Below are 19,981 nucleotides of genomic sequence, written 5' to 3' on the forward strand. Positions count from 1 at the left end.
AGACATCTAGACATCTATCTAGACATCTATCTAGACATCTATCTATCTATATATCTAGACATCTGTCTCTCTAGACATCTGTCTCTCTAGATATCTATCTCTCTAGACATCTATCTATCTAGACATCTATCTATCTAGACATCTATCTATCTAGACATCTATCTATCTAGACATCCATCTATCCATCCATCTATATATCTAGACATTTATCCATCCATCTATCCATCTAGACATCCATCCATCTATCTATCTTTATAGTTATAATAGCACAATGTTTTCAAATGAAAACAATAGTACATAGAAACAATAGTGCAATAACATTTAGCAGAAACAACAACACTAATAAAAATACTCATATGTCAGTTTTTCGCGCTCATTTAGGATTGTGGTGGCCCTGGGGAAGAAGAAGCAGTCACTGAGCCTGTTTGACCTCGTTTTGAAAGACCTCTAGGTCAAAGAGTTGGTGGCAGGGGTGGCAAGTGTATTTTATATGGTATTTAGACTATATTATTATTAAGAATGGCAAAGTAACTCAATGCCAAACACACATTTTTGGAAGTTAGCAAAAAAAAAAAAGCATGTAAACAATTCTCAAACCGGCTGCAAAAATAAAAAAAAGCTGCATGTTTTGTTCATTATCTGGTTTTAGTTTGAGAATTTGACTCTAAATATTGTTAAAAAATCTAGTAAAATAGAATAAATGATTATTTTATTTCCTTTTGTTTTTATAAATATCATAATGAATACATACATTATGTACCTATTGATTTGCTTGTTATTTTTTTTATAATCACCTTTAAAAAGGGATTAGAATAAGGAAAGAAGTAAAAATGAATGTAAAGTAATATTACTGTATCACACAAATACATCGTTAAAAAAATCATGCATTGTGATTTCTGGATTTTTCTTTTTAGTTTATCTCTCTCACAGTGGACATGCACCTACGATAAAAAAATCAGACCCGTCCATGATTTCTAAGTGGGAGAAATAGCAGGGTGTTCAAGTACTTATTTTTCTCCTTGATATATGTTATATATATGTTATATATATATATATATATATATATATATATATATATATATAATGATTTGCTTTTGTTTATTTTACTCTCATAGCTCGTCATTAAAAATAGTGGCCATTTTTTGGGTGCCTCGCTGTCAGGAGTGAGTGAATAAAAACAATTATAGATAGAAATGATAAAGTATATAAATACAAATAAATGAATAGAAAAATAATTACACCCTGAGATTTTGTGGCGACATAGAGTGCCTTGTCCCAGTTTTCTAAAAGGATTTTAACAAAAGCAGAGAAAGCACATTCAGTCTGATACCATTGGACACAATAATTGGGCAAATTAGGCCCGGGCAAAAAAGAAAACGCACCAAAACACAAACATATTATTGCTGTCAATCAAAACACTCAAATAATTGTCCCAATTGGAAGTTGTCCATGAGAGAAAAGTATGGAAAATGTGGAATCTGTTGCGCTCACCAAAGCAAGATACTTTGTCTGGCGAGAGCTTCATCAGGTGCGGACAAGTGCAGGAAGCCGTCGAGTTATAATTGATGAGGCACAGATGGGAGCAAGGACCCCGTCCCTGGTTTTCTTGGCATGGGTTAGAAGCTGAAAACGAAGAAAAAAGTTTAAAATGGGTATACCTGCTTAACGCCCGTTCGAAATGAACGAAAAACTGTACAAGTGAAGAAGATAACACTACTAACGGTTAAACTAGAAGGAACTGAGATTGAACTTGAGTTCCTTATGTTAAGTTCCTGCTGCTTAATGGCTAACATGAGCCACTAGAGAAGGAAACAGTGGAAACAAATCGTCAATGCCTAAATGACGGGATTCAGCGACGCTCGGTTGCATGATCAGCTGTGGAAAGCGAGTACTATAAAGACTACAAAGGACAAAGCCAGCCTTATTTATACGGAACAGCTAAACACAATAACAGCAGCCAAGTGGCTAACTTGAGTGGCTAAAGAAGGAAACAGAGGAATAAAGTGGAAGATGCTTAAATCATGGGAAATGCTCCAATCATGGAACACAGGAACACTGAATGACAAAGCAATAAAGGCTAACAATAATAGCAGCGGACCATAGCCTGCAGCCAAATGGCTAACCTCAGTGCCTAGAAAAGGAAACAGTGGACACAAATGGTGGATGCCCGAATGACAGAATTCAGTGACATCTGTTTGTATGATCAACTGTGGACAGCGAGTGACTACAAAGGACAAAGCGAGCCTTATTCATACATAACAGCGAAAAATAATAATAGCAGCAAGCCATGGCCTGCAGCCAAGTGGCTAATTTGAGTGGCTAAAGAAGGAAACAGAGGAATAAAGTGGAAGATGCTTGAATCATGGGAAGTGCTCCAATCATGGAACACTGCAACACTGAAGGACAAAGCAAGAGAAGCTAACAATAATAGGCAGACCATAGCCTGCAACCAAATGGCTAACCTGAGTGCCTAGAAAAGGAAACAGTGGACACAAATGTTGGATGCCCAAATGACAGAATTAAGTGACATCTGTCTGTATGATCAACTGTGGAAAGCGAGTGACTGCAAAGGACAAAGCAGGAGCAGCAAACGATAACAATAGTGGGTAGTTGCAACCCTTAGCCTTAAGGCAAGTGACTAACATGACTGGCTAGAGAGGGAAACAGTGGGGAAAACGAAAAAGATGCCTTAGTCACGGGACGATGAGACGATCCTTTGCATGAGCACATGTGAAAGACCAAGCAAGATCAGCTACCAATAATAGCGGCTAGCAGCGAGTAATGGCTTGCTGCCAGGGGGCTAATATAAGTGGCTAAAGAAGAAAATAGTTAAAAAAAACAAACTTGATGCCGGAATCAAGTGACAGAGCATGAGCAGCTGCAGACTTTGAATAAAAGCAGAAACAGTTCACAATAACAATTGCAGCTCGCAGGAAGCCATAGCCAGCAGCCAAGTGGCTAACATGAGTGGCTAGAGAAGGAAACTGTGGGGAAAACGAAGAAGATGCCTTAGTCACGGGACCATGAGACGATCCTTTGCATGAACACATGTGAAAGACAAAGCAAGATCAGCTACCAATAATAGCGGCTAGCAGCGAGTAATGGCTTGCTGCCAGGTGGCTAACAGCTAGCAGGAAGCCAAAGCCAGCAGCCAAGTGGCCAACATGAGTGGCTAGAGAGGGAAAGAGTGGGGAAAAGTGTTGCCTGCTTGCATGAGCAGCGGTAGAAGGCGAAGACAAAGCTGGAGTAGCTAACAATAACAATAGCGGTTGGCTAAGAGCCATAGCCTGCAGCCAAGTGAATTGAAAGACAAAGCAGTGGCAGCTAACAGTTGCAATAACAATTAGCGGCGAGCTGTACTCTCCAGACAAGTGGCTGAGGAGTCTTTGGAGAAGGAAACAGTGGAAAAAAACGCCTGAATCGCAGTATTCCGTTTTGTGGTGGGCTGATAAAACTCAAGGATGAAACATCATTCATTTTGAAGGAAGAGGTAACCATAACAAAAGTATTGAGAAGTGAATCATACGTAGCCGTCACCAGAGTCGGGAGCCTTGATGCAGGCACTGATTCCCAAAAATGGAATCGGTCCCGTCACCCGCCTTCTTGTAGAGGCAAAGGCGCTTTACCGAACGATGCGGTATAAATGAATGCCAGCTGCCGTTAGTCGCGAGGGAAGAAGAAATGTTACGGCAAAGCCACCAGAGCAGGCTTGTCAGTGTCATTTTTAAGCAGACTTGATTTTTTTTTTCTTAATCTATCAAACTCAGGGGCCGCGTGGTTGAAAAAGGACTCTTGCAGGGGCCGGACTAGTGGATAAAGAGAAGAGAGAGGGAGGGAGAAAGAGAGGGATAAATGAAAATAGAGAGGGGGGAAGTTAGAAGAGAGAAACAGAGTAAGAGTGGGAAGAAGTGAGGAGGCAAAAAGTGAGAAAGATCAAAAGAAAAGAGAAAATTGGAGGGAAAAAGCAAAAAAGGAAGAAAAGTAGAATGAAATAATTAATGAGAAGGAAGAAAGGCACAAAGTGAAAGAAAGAAAGAGAAAAAAGAGAGAAAAGAGAGGCACGTTGTGAGAAAGTGAGAAGAGGGAGCGAGAAAGGCAGAGAGAGGTGGAATAAGAGGAGGAGGAAGTGAGAAAGAGAGAAAAAGAAAAATAGAAAGAAAAGTAGAGTGTAATAATGAATGAGAAGAAATATAGAGAGAAAAGAGAGGCACATGGTGAAAGAAAGAAAGAAAGGCACAGTGGGAATAAGAGAACAGGGAGCAAGAAAGACTGATAGATGGAAAAAGAGAAGGAGGAAGTGAGAAAGAGACAAAGTGAGTAATACGAGTGGCTCGAGAAGGAAACAGAGAAAACAAGTTGAAAGTGCCTAAATCATAGGACGTTCGCTTGCCTGGCTAGCTGTGGAAGGTGAATGATAGTCGAGCTTTATTTACACGGACCAACTAACAATAACAATAGCGGCTATTGGAAAGCCACGAGTGACTAAAGAAAGAAACAGTGGAAAAAAGTGGAAGATGCCTGAATCACGGGACTCTGCATCACATGCAAGGCTCAGCTACTGACTTTAATTAGCGTCCTTGCAAAGAGGCACACACACATAGCACACGTATAATACTCCTTTGTTATTATCCTCCATTTTTTCTTGCTAGCGCTAGCTGCCAATCAAATCAAAGCTTCATGATTTATGCAAATGAAAGTAACAGTACTGTCTAATCCGCGCCGCCGCTTTCGCTAGCTAGCGCTCGTTGCTTTATGTTTACCGAGCCACCAGTGAGACTGCTGCGCTTTACATTTCTCATTCTTCCTCACCTTCCTCTCACACGTTTCCACATTCGTTATCATTCTTGAAAAACAAAAAGAATTAGGCACGCCGGTACGGAGAAACACATCGGCGGCATTTGTAATAATGCTAATTCGGCTACGGGAAGGAAATGACGATAATGAATCGGTGACAGCGGAGGAAGCGTTAAATCGACATAAACCTGATTAGCATTCGCGATAATGGCGGATTCTACGCCGGTTGGCACTTCAACTGAGTCTTCAATTAGGAATTGTGGAAATAATGCAAATGAAGGGGGCGCTTAATGAGATAAGATCGGCGCTATGTTGTTGCCGTGAATGAACGTTAATTAGCGTCTTTTTTTTAAAGAAAAAGGAATTAGCTTAAATTATATTTCTAGACAAAAAAAACATGGATCATATTTAATTTTTGGGGTGGGTACACGAGAGGAAATATAATCTTTCCCTATTGTATTTAATTAGCTGACACCACTTGTTTAGAACCTTTCTCTGTATTGATGTTTATTAGAATAGTTTTTAATTTTCTTTAGAAATAATAGCAAAATGTGGTTGTCTCATCTTTTTCTTACTGTAAAGTGCACAGGGTACCAGAGAGCTTAGCTGTAATCAGTCAACACTACTTGTTAGAGATATTCTAAGCATATATGTTATTCAGTAGATAATATTTTTATTTTCAATTCAAGTAGTAGCACTACTTGGTTGTGTCTCCTCTCAACCCCTTCATAATGTTCTTGAGGTTCTAGAGCTAGGCCATAATCAGTCCACACTACTTGGTAGAAAAATTCCAAGCATTTATGTTTATTATTTTAATTTATTTTAATTCTGTATCGAAGTAGTAGCACAACTTGGTCGTGTCTCCTCTCAAGCTCCCCATGTTCTTGAGACTGTGGAGAGCTCGGCCATATTCACTCCACACGACTAAGTAAAATTATGATTCCAAGCATTTGTGTTCCTCATTTGAATTTATTTAGATTATTTATAAAAGTAGTGGCAATACTTGGTCGTATCTACTCTCAACCTCTTCATGATGTTCTTGAGGTTCTAGAGAGCTTGGCCATAATCACTCCACACGACTAAGTAGAACGATTCCAAGCATTTATGTTCCTCATTTGAATTCATTTTGATTATTTATAGAAGTGGTAGCAATACTTGGTCGTGTCTCCTCTCAAACTCTTCATAATGTTCTTGAGACTCTGGAGAGCTCGACCATAATTACTCCACACGACTAGGTAGAACGATTCCAAGCATTTATGTTTCTCATTCGAATTTATTCAGATTTTCTATAAAAGTAGTAGCAATACTTGGTTATGTCGCCTCTCAAACTCTCCGTAATGTTCTTGAGACTCTGGAGAGCTCGGCCATAATCACCCCGCACGACTAAGTAGAATGATTCCAAGCATTTATGTTTCTCGTTTGATTTATTTAGATTTTCTATAGAACTGGTGGCAATACTGGGTCGTGTCTCCTCTCATCCTCTTCATAATGTTCTTGAGGTTCTAGAGAGCTTGGCCATAATCAGTCCACACTACTTGGTAGAAAGATTCCAAGCATTTATATGTCTCATTTGAATTTATTTTGATTTTTTTATAGAAGTAGTAACACTACTTGGTTGTGTCTCCTCTCAAGCTCTCCATAATGTTCTTGAGACTCTGGAAAGCTCGACCATAATCACTCCACATGACTAAGTAGAATGATTCCAAGCATTTATGTTCCTCATTTGAATTTGTTTTGATTATTTATAGAAGTGGTAGCAATACTTGGTCGTGTCTCCTCTCAGCCTCTTCATAATGTTCTTGAGACTCTGGAGAGCTCGGCCATAATCACTCCACACGACTAGGTAGAACGATTCCAAGCATTTATGTTTCTCATTTGAAATAATTTAGATTTTCTATAAAAGTAGTAGCAATAATTGGTTGTGTCGCCTCTCAAGCTCTCCATAATGTTTTGGAGACTCTGGAAAGCTTGGCTATAATCACTCCACACGGCTAGGTAGAACAATTCCAAGCACCCATGTTTCTTATTTAAATTTATTTGGATTATTTATAGAAGTGGTAGCAGTACTTGGTCGTGTCTCCTATCAACCTCTTCATAATGTCCTTGAGGTTCGAGAGAGCTCAGCCACACTACTTGGTTGAACGATTCCAAGCATGTATGTTTCTCATTTGAATTCCTTTTGATTTTCTTTAAAACTTGGTCGTGTCTCCTCTCAACATTTTCATAATGAGCACAAGGCACTGGAAAGCTTGCCATAATCAGCCGCCACGACTCGTCAGAAAGTTTCTAATAATATATGTTCCTTATAGGATATATTTTGATAAACTATAGAATTTGTGCCACAACTTGGTTGTGTTGCCTTTACCGCTCCGTAATATGCGCAAGGAATGGGAGAGCTCATCCATAATCAGTTGACTGGCTCAGATTGTGTTGGTGAGTACATTGAGTATTTTCCCAACTTGAAACACTGATTAAATTAAGATTGAAAGCTCTCATACAGACTGAAAGCTATATTTTGATTTTATCATCACAACTTGGTCGTGTCTTGTTTTTACCTTTTCATTATGTGCACGAGGCACTGGAAAGCTCGGCAATAATTGTAAATGGTTGCAACCCTCTATTTTGATTGTACAGGGTTCTGAGCTACAGAACTATATAGGATAGAAGTAGTAATTGTTTAGATTTTCTTTAGAAGTAATAGAACAACTTGGTCGTGTCTCCTCTTTACCTCTTCATAATCTGCTTGGGGCACCAGAGAGCTCAGCCATAGTCAGTCGCCAGAGGCTGATATGATTGTATGGGCTTCTGAGCTTTAGCAAGCATAAAACTAAATAGCATAAGCACAACTTGGTCGTGTCTCCTCTCTTCTTCTTTATAATGTGCTTGAGGCACCGGAAAGCTCAGTTGCCACGGGCTGATATGATTGTATGGGCTTCTGAAATTTAGCAAGCTACTACTAGCTAATATAAGCACAACTTGGTCGTATATCCTCTCAACCTCTTCATAATGTGTGTGAGGTATTGAATACCTCAGTCATGATCAAGCATATTTCCCAGTCTGTTGTGACTGTACAGACTTCTGAGCATAAGCTAGCATTACATAATATAGTTAGAATAATAGTATCATAAATTGGTCATGTGTCCTCTCTACTTCTTCAAAATGTGCACGCGGCACTGGAAAGCTCAGCAATAATTGTAAATGGTTGCAACCCTCTATTTTGATTGTACAGGGTTCTGAGCTACAGAACTATATAGGATAGAAGTAGTAAATGTTTAGATTTTCTTTAGAAGTAATAGAACAACTTGGTCGTGTCTCCTCTTTACCTCTTCATAATGTGTTTGGGGCACCAGAGAGCTCAGCCATAATCAGTCGCCAAAGCTGATATGATTGTATGCGCTTCTGAGCTTTAGCAAGCATAAAACTAAATAGCATAGGCACAACTTGGTCGTGTCTCCTCTCTTCTTCTTTGTAATGTCCTTGAGGCACCGGGAAAGCTCTGCCATAATCAGTTGCCAGAGGCTGATATGATCGTATGGGCTTCTGAAATTTAGCAAGCTACTACTAGCTAATATAAGCACAACTTGGTCGTGTATCCTCTCAACCTCTTCATAATGTGTGTGAGGTATTGAATACCTCAGTCATGATCAAGCATATTTCCCAGGCTGTTGTGACTGTACAGACTTCTGAGCATAAGCTAGTATTACATAATATAGTTAGAATAATAGTATCATAAATTGGTCATGTGTCCTCTCTACTTCTTCAAAATGTGCATGAGGCACTGGAAAGCTCAGCAATAGTAAATGGTCGCAACTCTCTTGTGATTGTACAGGGTTCTGAGCTATAGTGAGAATTATATAGGACAGTAGTAGCAAAACTTTAGATTTTCTATAGAAGTAATAGCACAACTTGGTTGTGTATCCTCTTAGCATCTTCATAATGTGCTTGGGGCACTAGAGAGCTCAGCCATAATCAGTTGCCACAGGCTGATTGTATGGGCTTCTGAGCTTTAGCAAGCATCATACTAACTGATATAAGTACAACTTGGTCGTGTATCCTCTCAACCTCTTAATAATGTGTGTGAGGTATGCAATACCTCAGCCATAATCAAGCATATGGCCCAGGCTGTTGTGACCGTACAGGCTTCTGAGCTTAATCTAATATTAAATAATATAGTTAGAATCGTAGTATCATATATTGGTCATGTGTCCTCTCTACTTCTTCAAAATGTGAGCGAGGCACCGGAGAACTCATCCATAATAGTTCAGAATGTATTACCGACGTTATTTGTACCTGGCGGCTGTCGACTGGAATGGAAGATCTGCAGGTCGAAAGGCTGAGCGCTGGTCTTCTGTATGACGGTAACGTTCCGTCCCGTCCACTTGTTGGCTCTGGCCAGCGTGTTTGTCCTCCAGTCCGTCCAATAAACGTCCCCCCCGAAGACGGAGACGGCGAACGGGTGCGAGAGGTACTCGTGGCCCTTCAGGATCTCTATCACGCCGCTGCCGTCGTACAGAGCCGAGAAAATGGCGTCCGAGCTGTCAAAAAAAATATATATATATATTTAAAAAACAAAAAAACATACAAAAACTAATATATGAGACAAAAAAAGGATATTTTTGAAAAAAAAAGAAAAAATAATTGTATTTTTATTTATAATTTGAAGAATAGGTGAGATGTCATGATTACCGATGTGATGCACCTGTGCCCGCTCCTTTGGCCCCAACTGCCTCGGACTCTGATTGGCTCCTTGTCACTACGTCTATCTGTCACCTGTTGTCAGTCCATCTGCGAACCTCCGTGTACTCTATGCAAGCTTATTTAACCCAGACTCCCACCTGTTTTTGCTCTCGTCTGTTTCCCAGCTTCGACCTGTTTTTTGATCCCGACCATGTCTACTCTCCTCTCCTGGCTTTCGACTTGTTTCCGATCCCGACCACGTTTTTTGCTCCCCTGTCCCGGCTACTGACCAGTTTTTCCGTTCCCGACACCGCCATTGCTCGCCACAGAAGCCCCAATTCCGCGTTCAGAGCGACCTGCTTCCCGCGTCCAGCGATGACCGGATCGTGGGTGCAACCCTTTCCTTTCTTCCAATAAAACTGAGAGAAACGTCCTGTCTCCGTTCTGGTCTTGAAAAATGTATGCTAACTCAATACTTTTAAATACTTATTTCCCTGAAAACAAAAATAAAAAGTATAATAACAATAATAATACCTTTTCCTCAAAATTGTTTTGGTTAATTTATTTGAAACAATGGGGTACAAATGGGAAATATTTAACCAAAAATCCCAGGAAAGCAAAATATTTCAGGAAAAACACAAAATAATTACAAAACCCTAAAAATGCAATCTTTGCCTTGAAAAAAATGAATACATTAACGTTTTGTAAAACTGTTTTAGAGGAAATAAATTTATTGGGTTTCATTTGTAAAAAACAATGGCAAAAAAATTGGGTTCAATTGAGCACATTTTTTTTTTCAAGAAAAGAAAACAAAAAAAAAATCTTTCAAATCAAACGTTTGCTTTATTCCGATTTTCGAAATCTTCGTTCGTTTTGGAAATTTCGGAATTTCGGTTCGTTTGGCAATCTGCATACTCGGCAGCCAATCAGAAGCCTGCATCGAATAACTTCCTGCTTCCGGACTTTCCCGAGCGTTATAAGATCGCCCATTTGCATATCATTTTCCAAAGTAGACGCGAAGAGAACATAAGAAAAATGGAGAAGTGGTTAGGAATCAAGCCAAAACCTCAGCCCCAGAAGAACGATTCAAAAGAAGCTAACAAATTTAATGACGCTACAAAATGTAAACGTACATTAAAAACATCGTGAAAAGAGGAGTTCACATGACTTGTAGCAGACGACGCAACACAAACATTGCATAAATGAAGTTGAGTAAATACAGGTACCGTATTTTCCGCACTATAAGGCGCAGCGGGTTATAGGGCGCACCCCGAAAAAATAGTTTTTGGTCCTATTTTTGACATACATAAGACGCACCGGATTATAAGGCGCTACAATGGGAACGTCGACAAAACAGTCAGATAGTTCAGTCCAACTTATTACCCCCTTAACATTCCCAAAGCTTGCAAAGACACAAATGTCCGTACGATGTCACTCAAATGCATCGTTCCATCATTCGGAAGGTTAAAGTCTTGGGATTCAAGAAATGCCAACCATTCCTTAATATCTATTTTCTTTTTCGCTCGCAACTTTACTGTGCATATGACAATAAACACTTGGAATTGAGTTTAATTTAAAAATAGACACTCCATTCCATCCATTATCTGCACCGCTTATCACAGAAACATCGAGTTCAGTCTGAAACAAGATACAGGGACAATATAAAATCCGGAGTAGCTCACCGAAGTTGTTGTGTTCATAATAATGTGCAGCCAATGTCCTCTTATATCCGTGAGGGTAGTAAATCCAGGAGAATACAATATTTACAAATACAGAATTGAAAAAAATGCTTTCTCTATGCCGTCAGCCACATGCTATACACATTCATCTTTTTCGGCCAATTGCGGCTTTGTTTGCTGTTCAAGCCAATGCCAGCCTGTAAATGATAAAAAGGATCCGCCCCTTGACCTCCGAATAACTTTAGCCAATAGTGATCGATTCAACTGATGATTGACACATCTTTTTCGGCCAATTGCAGGCTATGTTTTGCCGTTCAAGCCAATGCCAGCCTGTAAATGATAAAAAGGATCCGCCCCTTGACCTCCGAATAACTTTAGCCAATAGTGATCGATTCAAATGATGATTGACACATTGGTTAGCCAATGAAACGCCGGTAAATAAATACCAGCATCCACCGCGTACTACTTGGCGTTCGGGGGAAAATCGAGTCGGCGGCTGCAAGTTAGTTGGAAAACTTTGCAATTTTAAAATTGATCCATAAATAAGGCGCACTGTATTATAAGGCGCATGGTCAGCTTTTGAAAAAAAATAAAGGCTTTTAGTAGTAGTGCGGAAAATACGGTACATACCGATGGCAGATGGAAAACACGCAATGAATGTAATAAGTAGATTTATAATAAACTTTAACGAGCGTTATAAGGTTGCGCATTTGCATATCAGACGCACAGAGAACGCAAGAAAAATCGATAAGTGGTTAGGAATCAAGCCAGAAGAAAGATTCAAAAGAAGCAAACCAAATGTTTGACGCAACAAAACGCTACGTTATTCTCATGAGTTTCAGACACTCCTTTTATCCATTACATCATCGTGGCTATCGACTAATCATGTTGTTTTCCTTTGATACCCACGCCCTTCAGGGTTGGTCTGTTTTTTTGTAACCTTGACGATTTCATAAAAAAAAGAAGTAGGAGGGAGGGCTCTAGGACATGATGGAATTATCTCATTTGAAAGCCCCTTTCCCGGGTTCTTACTTTGATGTCTTCTCTCCTTATCGTGAGTGTGACTACATTTCAAACTCAACACTAGTTTTAGGTATGCAGGCCTTTGTAAACACCATAATTGATTCCGGTTTTGACCCTCGTAGGCTACCGTACCGTGCATCGGTCCAAATGATCCTCTTTTCCAGATGATCCAGGGTGAGTCCGTTGGGCCAGGCTCCGATCTCCATGTCTTTAAAAACGATGTGCCGACCTTGCCCGCTCATGGATGCCGCCTCGATTCGGGGGAAGGTGGCGTCCCAGTCCGTCCAGAACAGAACCCTGAGATGACACAACCAAAAAAACAGAATCAAAATCTCGAAACAAGGGATGCACGATGATTGGTTTGATTTTGTCCTGAGTTTATCCTCCATCTTGTGAGAGATTTGGTCCTTTCTTTGTTTTTATCGATATTCAAGATGGTGCTGAAGGGGTTCGGGGTTGACAGTCATCGGCAGGGGATGAGATATCAGTTATCAGGTTGAAAACCAGTGACATTTGACCGTCAATCTGAGGATTTTGCTGTTAGATTTTTAAAGCTTAGCTTCAAAAACTTCGGCTTGAATTGTCTCTGGAGTACATGTTGGGTTTAAACAGGGTTGGGTAGGGTTACTTTAACTTGATTACTTTCAAAGACTTTAGGATTACTCCATTACCAAATATGCTAATAAAAGACAAAAGAAACTAAATATGAATAAAATGACTCAATTTTGTGCAAATTTGATGTTCGTTTTGCCGGAGATCAAAGAGATCAAAGCCAGGAGAGAAAGCTTACCATGTGTTGTGAGTCATCATTTGATTCATATTTTGTTTCTTTTGTCTTTTATTAGCATATTTGGTATTGGAGTCATCCAAAAGTAATTGAAAGTAATCCAGTTAAAGTAACTCTACCCAACCCTGGGTTTAAAGCAGTCAGCCCAAGGCGTAAGCGATTTAAGCGACCACTAGGGGGCCCTAAAGAGCGGTTACCTTTTTGGGTGCTAACTTTGTCCTCAAAACACTTTCAACAAAAAAACTTCTACAGAAATACTCCAAAAGGACTACAAAACTAAATATCAGATACAGTGGTTTAGAACAAGAACCTCATATATTATTTTTTTTTCATTCAGAAAAAAAATAAAAATATAGAAATACTACAAAAAGACTATGATACAAATACTAAAGAATTACTACCCCAGAATTACTACAAAGATACAACTACAGTCATATTACAAATATACTAAAGAAATATGACAAAAGCAAAACTACTGGAATACTACAAAAACCTTACAAAATATTTTTAAAATACTGCATTCGAAATACTACAAAAATACCACTTCATAATACTATGATACAAAACACTACCAGAAATACTACTACAGAAGTATTACAACAGAAATACTGCAAAATACACAAACAGCATTACTCCTAAAATTATACCATGGATATACGACAAACATACTACTAAAATAATAATACAGTAATATTTGACTATAAAAATACTACTACAGATATACATAACATTGACTACTATGGACATACTACAAAATACAGCAAAAATAGTACAAAAATTCAGAAAAACAATAATAGAGTATTGCTACAAAAATATTAACCATTTATGTTCCTTATTACCATATACTGTGATTTTCTGGCAGAACTTGGTCGTGTCTGCTCTCAACCTCTTTATAATGTGCACGAGAAAGTGAGGAGCTAGGCCATGATCAGTTGACACTACTTTCAAAGATTCAAATAATTTATTTTCATCGTTAAAATGTATTCAGATGTTTCATTGAAGTAGTATTACAATTTGGTCGTGTCTCCTCTTTACCTTTTCCAATTGCGCATGTAGAGGAACTGAAAACTGGACTGTAATCAGTGACAGTTGGTTATCAGTGACAGTTGGTTGTTGGTTTTAAACAAACTTCTGAGCTTTTGCGTGTATCATGAAGAATAGTAGTAGCACAACTTGGTCTTGTCCCTTCTCAACCTCTTTATAATGTGCCCAAGACACCGAGGAGCTAGGCCATAATCAACTGACACTACTTTCAAAGATTCAAATAATTGATGTTCCTCGTTAAAATGTATTCAGAATTTCCATAGAAGTAGTAGTACAACTTGGTCGTGTCTCCTCTTTACCTCTTCCAATTGTGCATGTAAAGGCAATGAAAAGTGGACTGTAATCAGTGACAGTTGGTTGTTGTTATTAAACAGACTTCTGAGCTTTAGCGAGTATCATGAAAAATAGTAGTAGTACAACTTGGTCGTGTCTCCTCTTTACCTCCTCCAATTGTGCATGGAGAGGCAATGAAAAGTTGACTGTAATCAGTCACAGTTGGTTGTTGGTTTTAAACAAACTTCTGAGCTTTAGCGAGTATCATGAAAAATAGTGGTATTACAACTTGGTCGTGTCTCCTCTTTACCTCCTCTAATTGTGCATGTAAAGGCACTAAAAGTGGACTGTAATCAGTGAAAGTTGGTTTTAAAGAGACTTCTGAGCTTTAGCGAGTATCATAAAAAATAGTAGCAGTAAAACTTGGTCATGTCTCCTCTTTACCTCCTCCAATTGTGCATGGAGAGGCAATGAAAAGTTGACTGTAATCAGTGACAGTTGGTTGTTGGTTTTAAACAGACTTCTGAGCTTTAGCGAGTATCATAAAAATAGTAGCAATACAACTTGGTCGTGTCTCCTATTTACCTCTTCCAATTGTGCATGGAGAGGCAATGAAAAGTGGACTGTAATCAGTGACAGTTGGTTGTTGTTATTAAACAGACTTCTGAGCTTTAGCGAGTATCATAAAAAAATAGTACTAGTACAACTTGGTCGTGTCTCCTCTCAACCTCTTTATAATGTGCCCGAGGCACTGAGGAGCTAGGCCATAATCAACTGACACTACTTTCAAAGATTCAAATAATTGATGTTCCTCAGTAAAAAAAATTCAGATTTTCAATAGAAGTAGGAGTACAACTTGGTCGTGTCTCCTCTTTACCTCTTCCAATTGTGCATGTAAAGGCACTAAAAAGTGGACTGTAATCAGTGACAGTTGGTTGTTGTTAATAAACTGACTTCTGAGCTTTAGCGAGTATCATAAAAAATAGTAGTAGCACAACTTGGTCTTGTCTCCTCTCAACCTCCTCCAATTGTGCATGTAAAGGCACTAAAAAGTGGACTGTAATCAGTCACAGTTGGTTGTTGTTATCAAACAGACTTCTGAGCTTTAGCTTGTATCATGAAAAATAGTAGTAATACAACTTGGTCATGTCTCCTCTTTACCTCTTCCAATTGTACATGTATAGGCACTGAAAGGTGGATTGTAATCAGTCACAGTTGGTTGTTGCTATTAAACAGGCTTCTGAGCTTTAGCGAGTATCAGAAAAATAGTAGTTGCACAACTTGGTCGTGTCTCATCTCAACCTCTTTATAATGTGCCCGAGACAGTGAGGAGCTAGGCCATAATCAGCTGACACTACTTTCAAATATTCAAATAATTGATGTTCCTCGTAAAGATTTTTAATATAAGTACTAGTACAACATGGTCGTGTCTCCTCTTTACCTCTTTCAATTGTGCATCTGAAGACACTAAAAAGTGGACTGTAATCAGTCACAGTTGGTTGTTGTTATCAAACAGACTTCTGAGCTTTAGCTTGTATCATGAAAAATAGTAGTAATACAACTTGGTCATGTCTCCTCTTTACCTCTTCCAATTGTGCATGTAGAGGAACTGGATTTATGGGTTATCTATATTATTGGGCAGTCACGGTACATTCCTTAATTGAAACCCTTTCGAGGATTTTCCGCACGACGGACGGAATCGGGCGCTCTTTTATCAATGGACCTCGGCGAACTTTGAGTGGATTCCAGTAATGAGATTAGATTTATTGCCCGGGACAGGGAGAGTACGGAGAGAGGCCATTAATCCCACGCTGGACGGCCATAAAATTTGGCATAGGAGATTACTCACGTCTTAAGAGTGTTAAATTGATTTTAGGGATATCTGAGTTTTTGGGGGTTTTAGACTACAAAATAGTCTCGCCTGAGTATATAAGGGAGGTGGGGATTAATAGAGATTTACGTTTATATTTTACGGGGTTCTTAACTGATGACAAGTTGTGACCCTTTCATAAACAGGGTTGGGTAGGGTTACTTTAACTGGATTACTTTCAATGACTTTTGGATTACTCCAATACCAAATATGCTAATATAAGACAAAAGAAACTAAATAGGAATAAAATGACTCAATTTTATGCAGGCCTGGGGAGTAACGGAATACATGGAACGGCAAAAATGATGTTGGCAAGCTGTTTGAATTTATTTTCATTTTGTTTCTGTCGCATTTTATGTTCGTTTTGCCGGAATTCAAAGAGATCAAAGCCAGGAGAGAAAGCTTACCATGTGTTGTGAGTCATCATTTTATTCATATTTAGTTTCTTTTGTCTTTTATTAGCATATTTGGTGTTGGAGTAGACCAGAAGTCATTAAAATTAATCCAATTAAAGTAACCCTACCCAACCCTGTTCATAAAGATGCCGATATGCTATTGGCTGAAATATTTCCCACAATGCCTTTCTCTTTCTTAGTTCATTTTCGGATCTCGTGTAACAAACGTGAATTTGTTTAGCTGTGGGTCTAGGGGCGGCAGTAGCTCAGGAGGTAGAGCGCTCGTCTTGGGATCAAGGGATCCCAGTTCGAATCCCGGCTTGTCCGTGTTACATGTCGAAGTGTCTTTGGGTAAGACAGTGAACCCCTAATACTCCCAATAAGCAGGTTAGCGTCTTAGATGGCTGCAATCCAAGGCTGCTATTGGGAAATGTGAAGCACACTGTAAAGCGCTTTGGGAAGTCATTGACTTGAAAAGCGCTATATAAATTCAGATCATTTCATTTCATTTCAAAACTTGCAGTGATGCTAAAGGAAGAAGCAAAAACAAAACATGATCACCGTGGAAACAAAGTTTCGATAAACACAAAGAGGGTCCATGCATTGTAAATGTAATGTCATGTAAATCTGCATTTCTATAGCGCTTTTCAAGTCAATGAAGACCTCCCAAAGCGCTTTACAATGTGCTTCACATTTTCCCTTTTACACACTAACTAACCAAATAGCATGCAAGGCAAGTACCTGCTATGAGCGCGGGGGTTACGCTACAAAAACCTAATTCGGCATATATGTGTACATATTAAACCACAATGTTATTGACACACTGTCACGATCCTGCACCCATGATGTTTTTTGTGGCTCTCTCTACTGTTCTCCTACCTTTATTAGTAGTCATTCCCCTTGGTTCCTTGCTAGTTCCTTGTCTTCTTTGTCACATTCCAAGCATCCTTGTCTCAGCTAAATGTCACTAAATCTTTTTAGTTCAAACTAATATAAATCATATTAACGTGTTCGTATATTTAGGACTTTCAAACACTTCCTCTGAAAAGTCTTGAGTCTAATTCCTGATTGTGAAATGGTCACTATTGGATACCTTATAAGAGTTTAATTTGAAGTTATTTTCCCCAGCTAAAAAGGTTCTGTAATATTTAAAAAAAAATGTCAATAGAATTATGGTAATAGAAGGAGATCCAAGTGCTTCAAAATAATTTGTTTCGATAGTAACCAAGTAAGTAAGTCAAGCAAGTAAATAAACAATCATCAATAACAGTATTAATGATAATGTATAGTAAAAGGAATATGGCTGTAACCAATCGACGATCGAGAAAATGATTAAGAATAAGGAGGCGATAAAACCAACGAATCAGCACAAATCAGTATCGATACCTTTTTTAAATACCTCGCTGTCTTCTCCCCATCTGCATCCACCAACTACTCCACTGTACCAACTCAGGTTACAACGCTCCAAAGGTAAATACAATTATTATTTTTTTCCTTTACATAGTGCATATAAATTGTACTTACTATATACTATTCTGGGCAGCACGGCGGCGCAGTGGTTAGCGCTTGTGCGGCACAGTTCATGTCATGGGAACCTGTCGTAGGTTCGAATCCAGCTCCAGACTTCCTGTGCGGAGTTTGTATGTTCTCCCCGTGTTTGCGTGGGTTTCCTCCGGGCACTCCGGTTTCCTCCCACATTCCAAAAACATGCATTTCAGGTGAATTGGCCGGTCCACATTGTCCCTAGGTGTGAATGAGCGAATTAGTTGTCCCTGTGTGCCCTTGGATTGGCTGGCAACCAGTTCAGGGTGTCCCCTGCCCATTGCCCGGAGATGGCTGGGATGGGCTCCAGCCCCCCCCCCCCGCGACCCTAATGAGGATAAGCGGTACGGCTAATGAGATGAGATGAGATGAGATATACTATTTTAATATTTTATTTTTTTTCACTTAGGGTACCAGAGGTTGAGAACACATTCGCTGACTACCATAGGTACAGATTTAAGGGGTTAACATCATAATCTGGGGGCGGTCTTGTCTTCCATACTAAGGTACAAAGTGGTCTGGTACCCTTGTCCCGGGTCCAGAGCGATGGCCCGAGGATGCTCCATCCCTCCGGCGATCAAGGTGGTCCTCATGAGTCCGTCCAGTTGGGCCACCTCGATCTGGTCCAGGTTGCTGTCGATCCAGTACAGTTTTCCCGTGATCCAGTCCACCGCCAGTCCTTCCGGGGTCGCTAAACCGTGTTGGATGACCACCTCGATACCGCTCACACCTGAAACCCCCAAAAATGATATCATTTCACCAAGAAAGACACCATAAATGCATAAAACACTTATTTGAGGTTCTAGTTAAACAAGGGGTGGGCAAACTAAAGCTTGCGGGCCCCATATGGTCCGTCACGCTTTTGACTCTCGCTCGCTGACAATTTATTAAAAAAAAAAAAAAAGTTTTAGTTCTTGTCCCCAGTGTCCCTCAACCCTCTAAAATCAATTAAAAAATAATGAAAATGAAAATACAACAAAAAAATAAATGAATTAGAACAATAATAAAGATGGAATAGAACTACAAAAAACAAAATTAAAAAAAAATACAATGAATACACTATTTTGAAATTAAATCAAAACATAGCTTTAAAAGTAATTGATATTTAATCAATATTAAATTAAAAATAAATTAATTTATAAATTAAAATACAAATTAAAATCTAAAAAATACATCAAAACTTAAATGAAATTAATTAAATTATAATATAACAGACAAGTAACGTTATTTGGCTTTAATTGTGAGTGTTTCAAAGATATTTGATAAAATAAAGTCATTTGTTTTGTTATTTGTCATTTATATCTATAAAAATGAAAATCATATAATGTACAAAATTATAAACAAAACAAAAATAAATTATAAGTAAAACGAAAATAAAATAAAACATAAAAATTATGAGACAATTAAATCAATGATGTAACTGAAACCTATGTACAAAATACATTACTTGTATGCATTATCAAATTTAGTGCTTGAAAATAAAAAATAAAAATAAAATATGAAATAAAAAAATTATAATGAATGCAACTTAAAAAAAAAAGAAGAAAACACTAATAAAAAATAAAAAAAATATAAAAAATAAAGATAATTAAATAAAATTAAAGCAAAATAAATAAAAAAATACAAATAAAACAACAATAAAAAAAATAATGAAAACAAATGAAAATACAAAGTAATACAGATTGAAAGGTGGGGGTATGTAGTTTGAGGTGTCCTTAAAAATATGTTCTCTATTAGGTATGTGTTATTGCCCAACTGAGTTCACAAAGCCTTTATATCTATTTTTTTTCCACCACGCGTGTGGTCGCAGTTTTCTCTTTTCTAGGTTGAAAATGGTGAAAGTAAGAAAAGGACTGTTTCAAATCCAGTCCAAATGCCAACCCAAATACCCTAAAAT

The 19,981-nt window shown here is 38.6% G+C and overlaps 1 protein-coding gene across 1 annotated transcript in view; it reads right to left on the bottom strand.

Moving 5' to 3' along the window:
* Nucleotides 1–19,981, bottom strand: part of LOC148352542 (low-density lipoprotein receptor-related protein 1B-like) — a 583,719-nt gene that overhangs the window by 196,375 nt on the left and 367,363 nt on the right. Inside the window, exons 24-27 of the mRNA XM_088353080.1 lie at nt 18,610–18,814; nt 12,306–12,470; nt 9,085–9,329; nt 1,492–1,623 (exon numbers count right to left, since the gene is read on the bottom strand). Coding sequence (XP_088209206.1) covers nt 1,492–1,623; nt 9,085–9,329; nt 12,306–12,470; nt 18,610–18,814 — 747 coding nt within the window. The remainder of the gene's footprint in view (nt 1–1,491; nt 1,624–9,084; nt 9,330–12,305; nt 12,471–18,609; nt 18,815–19,981) is intronic.

This window comes from Urocampus carinirostris, chromosome 14 (assembly GCF_059441175.1).
Source record: "Urocampus carinirostris isolate Australia breed hairy pipefish chromosome 14, RoL_Ucar_1.0, whole genome shotgun sequence".
Classification (NCBI taxonomy): domain Eukaryota; kingdom Metazoa; phylum Chordata; class Actinopteri; order Syngnathiformes; family Syngnathidae; genus Urocampus; species Urocampus carinirostris.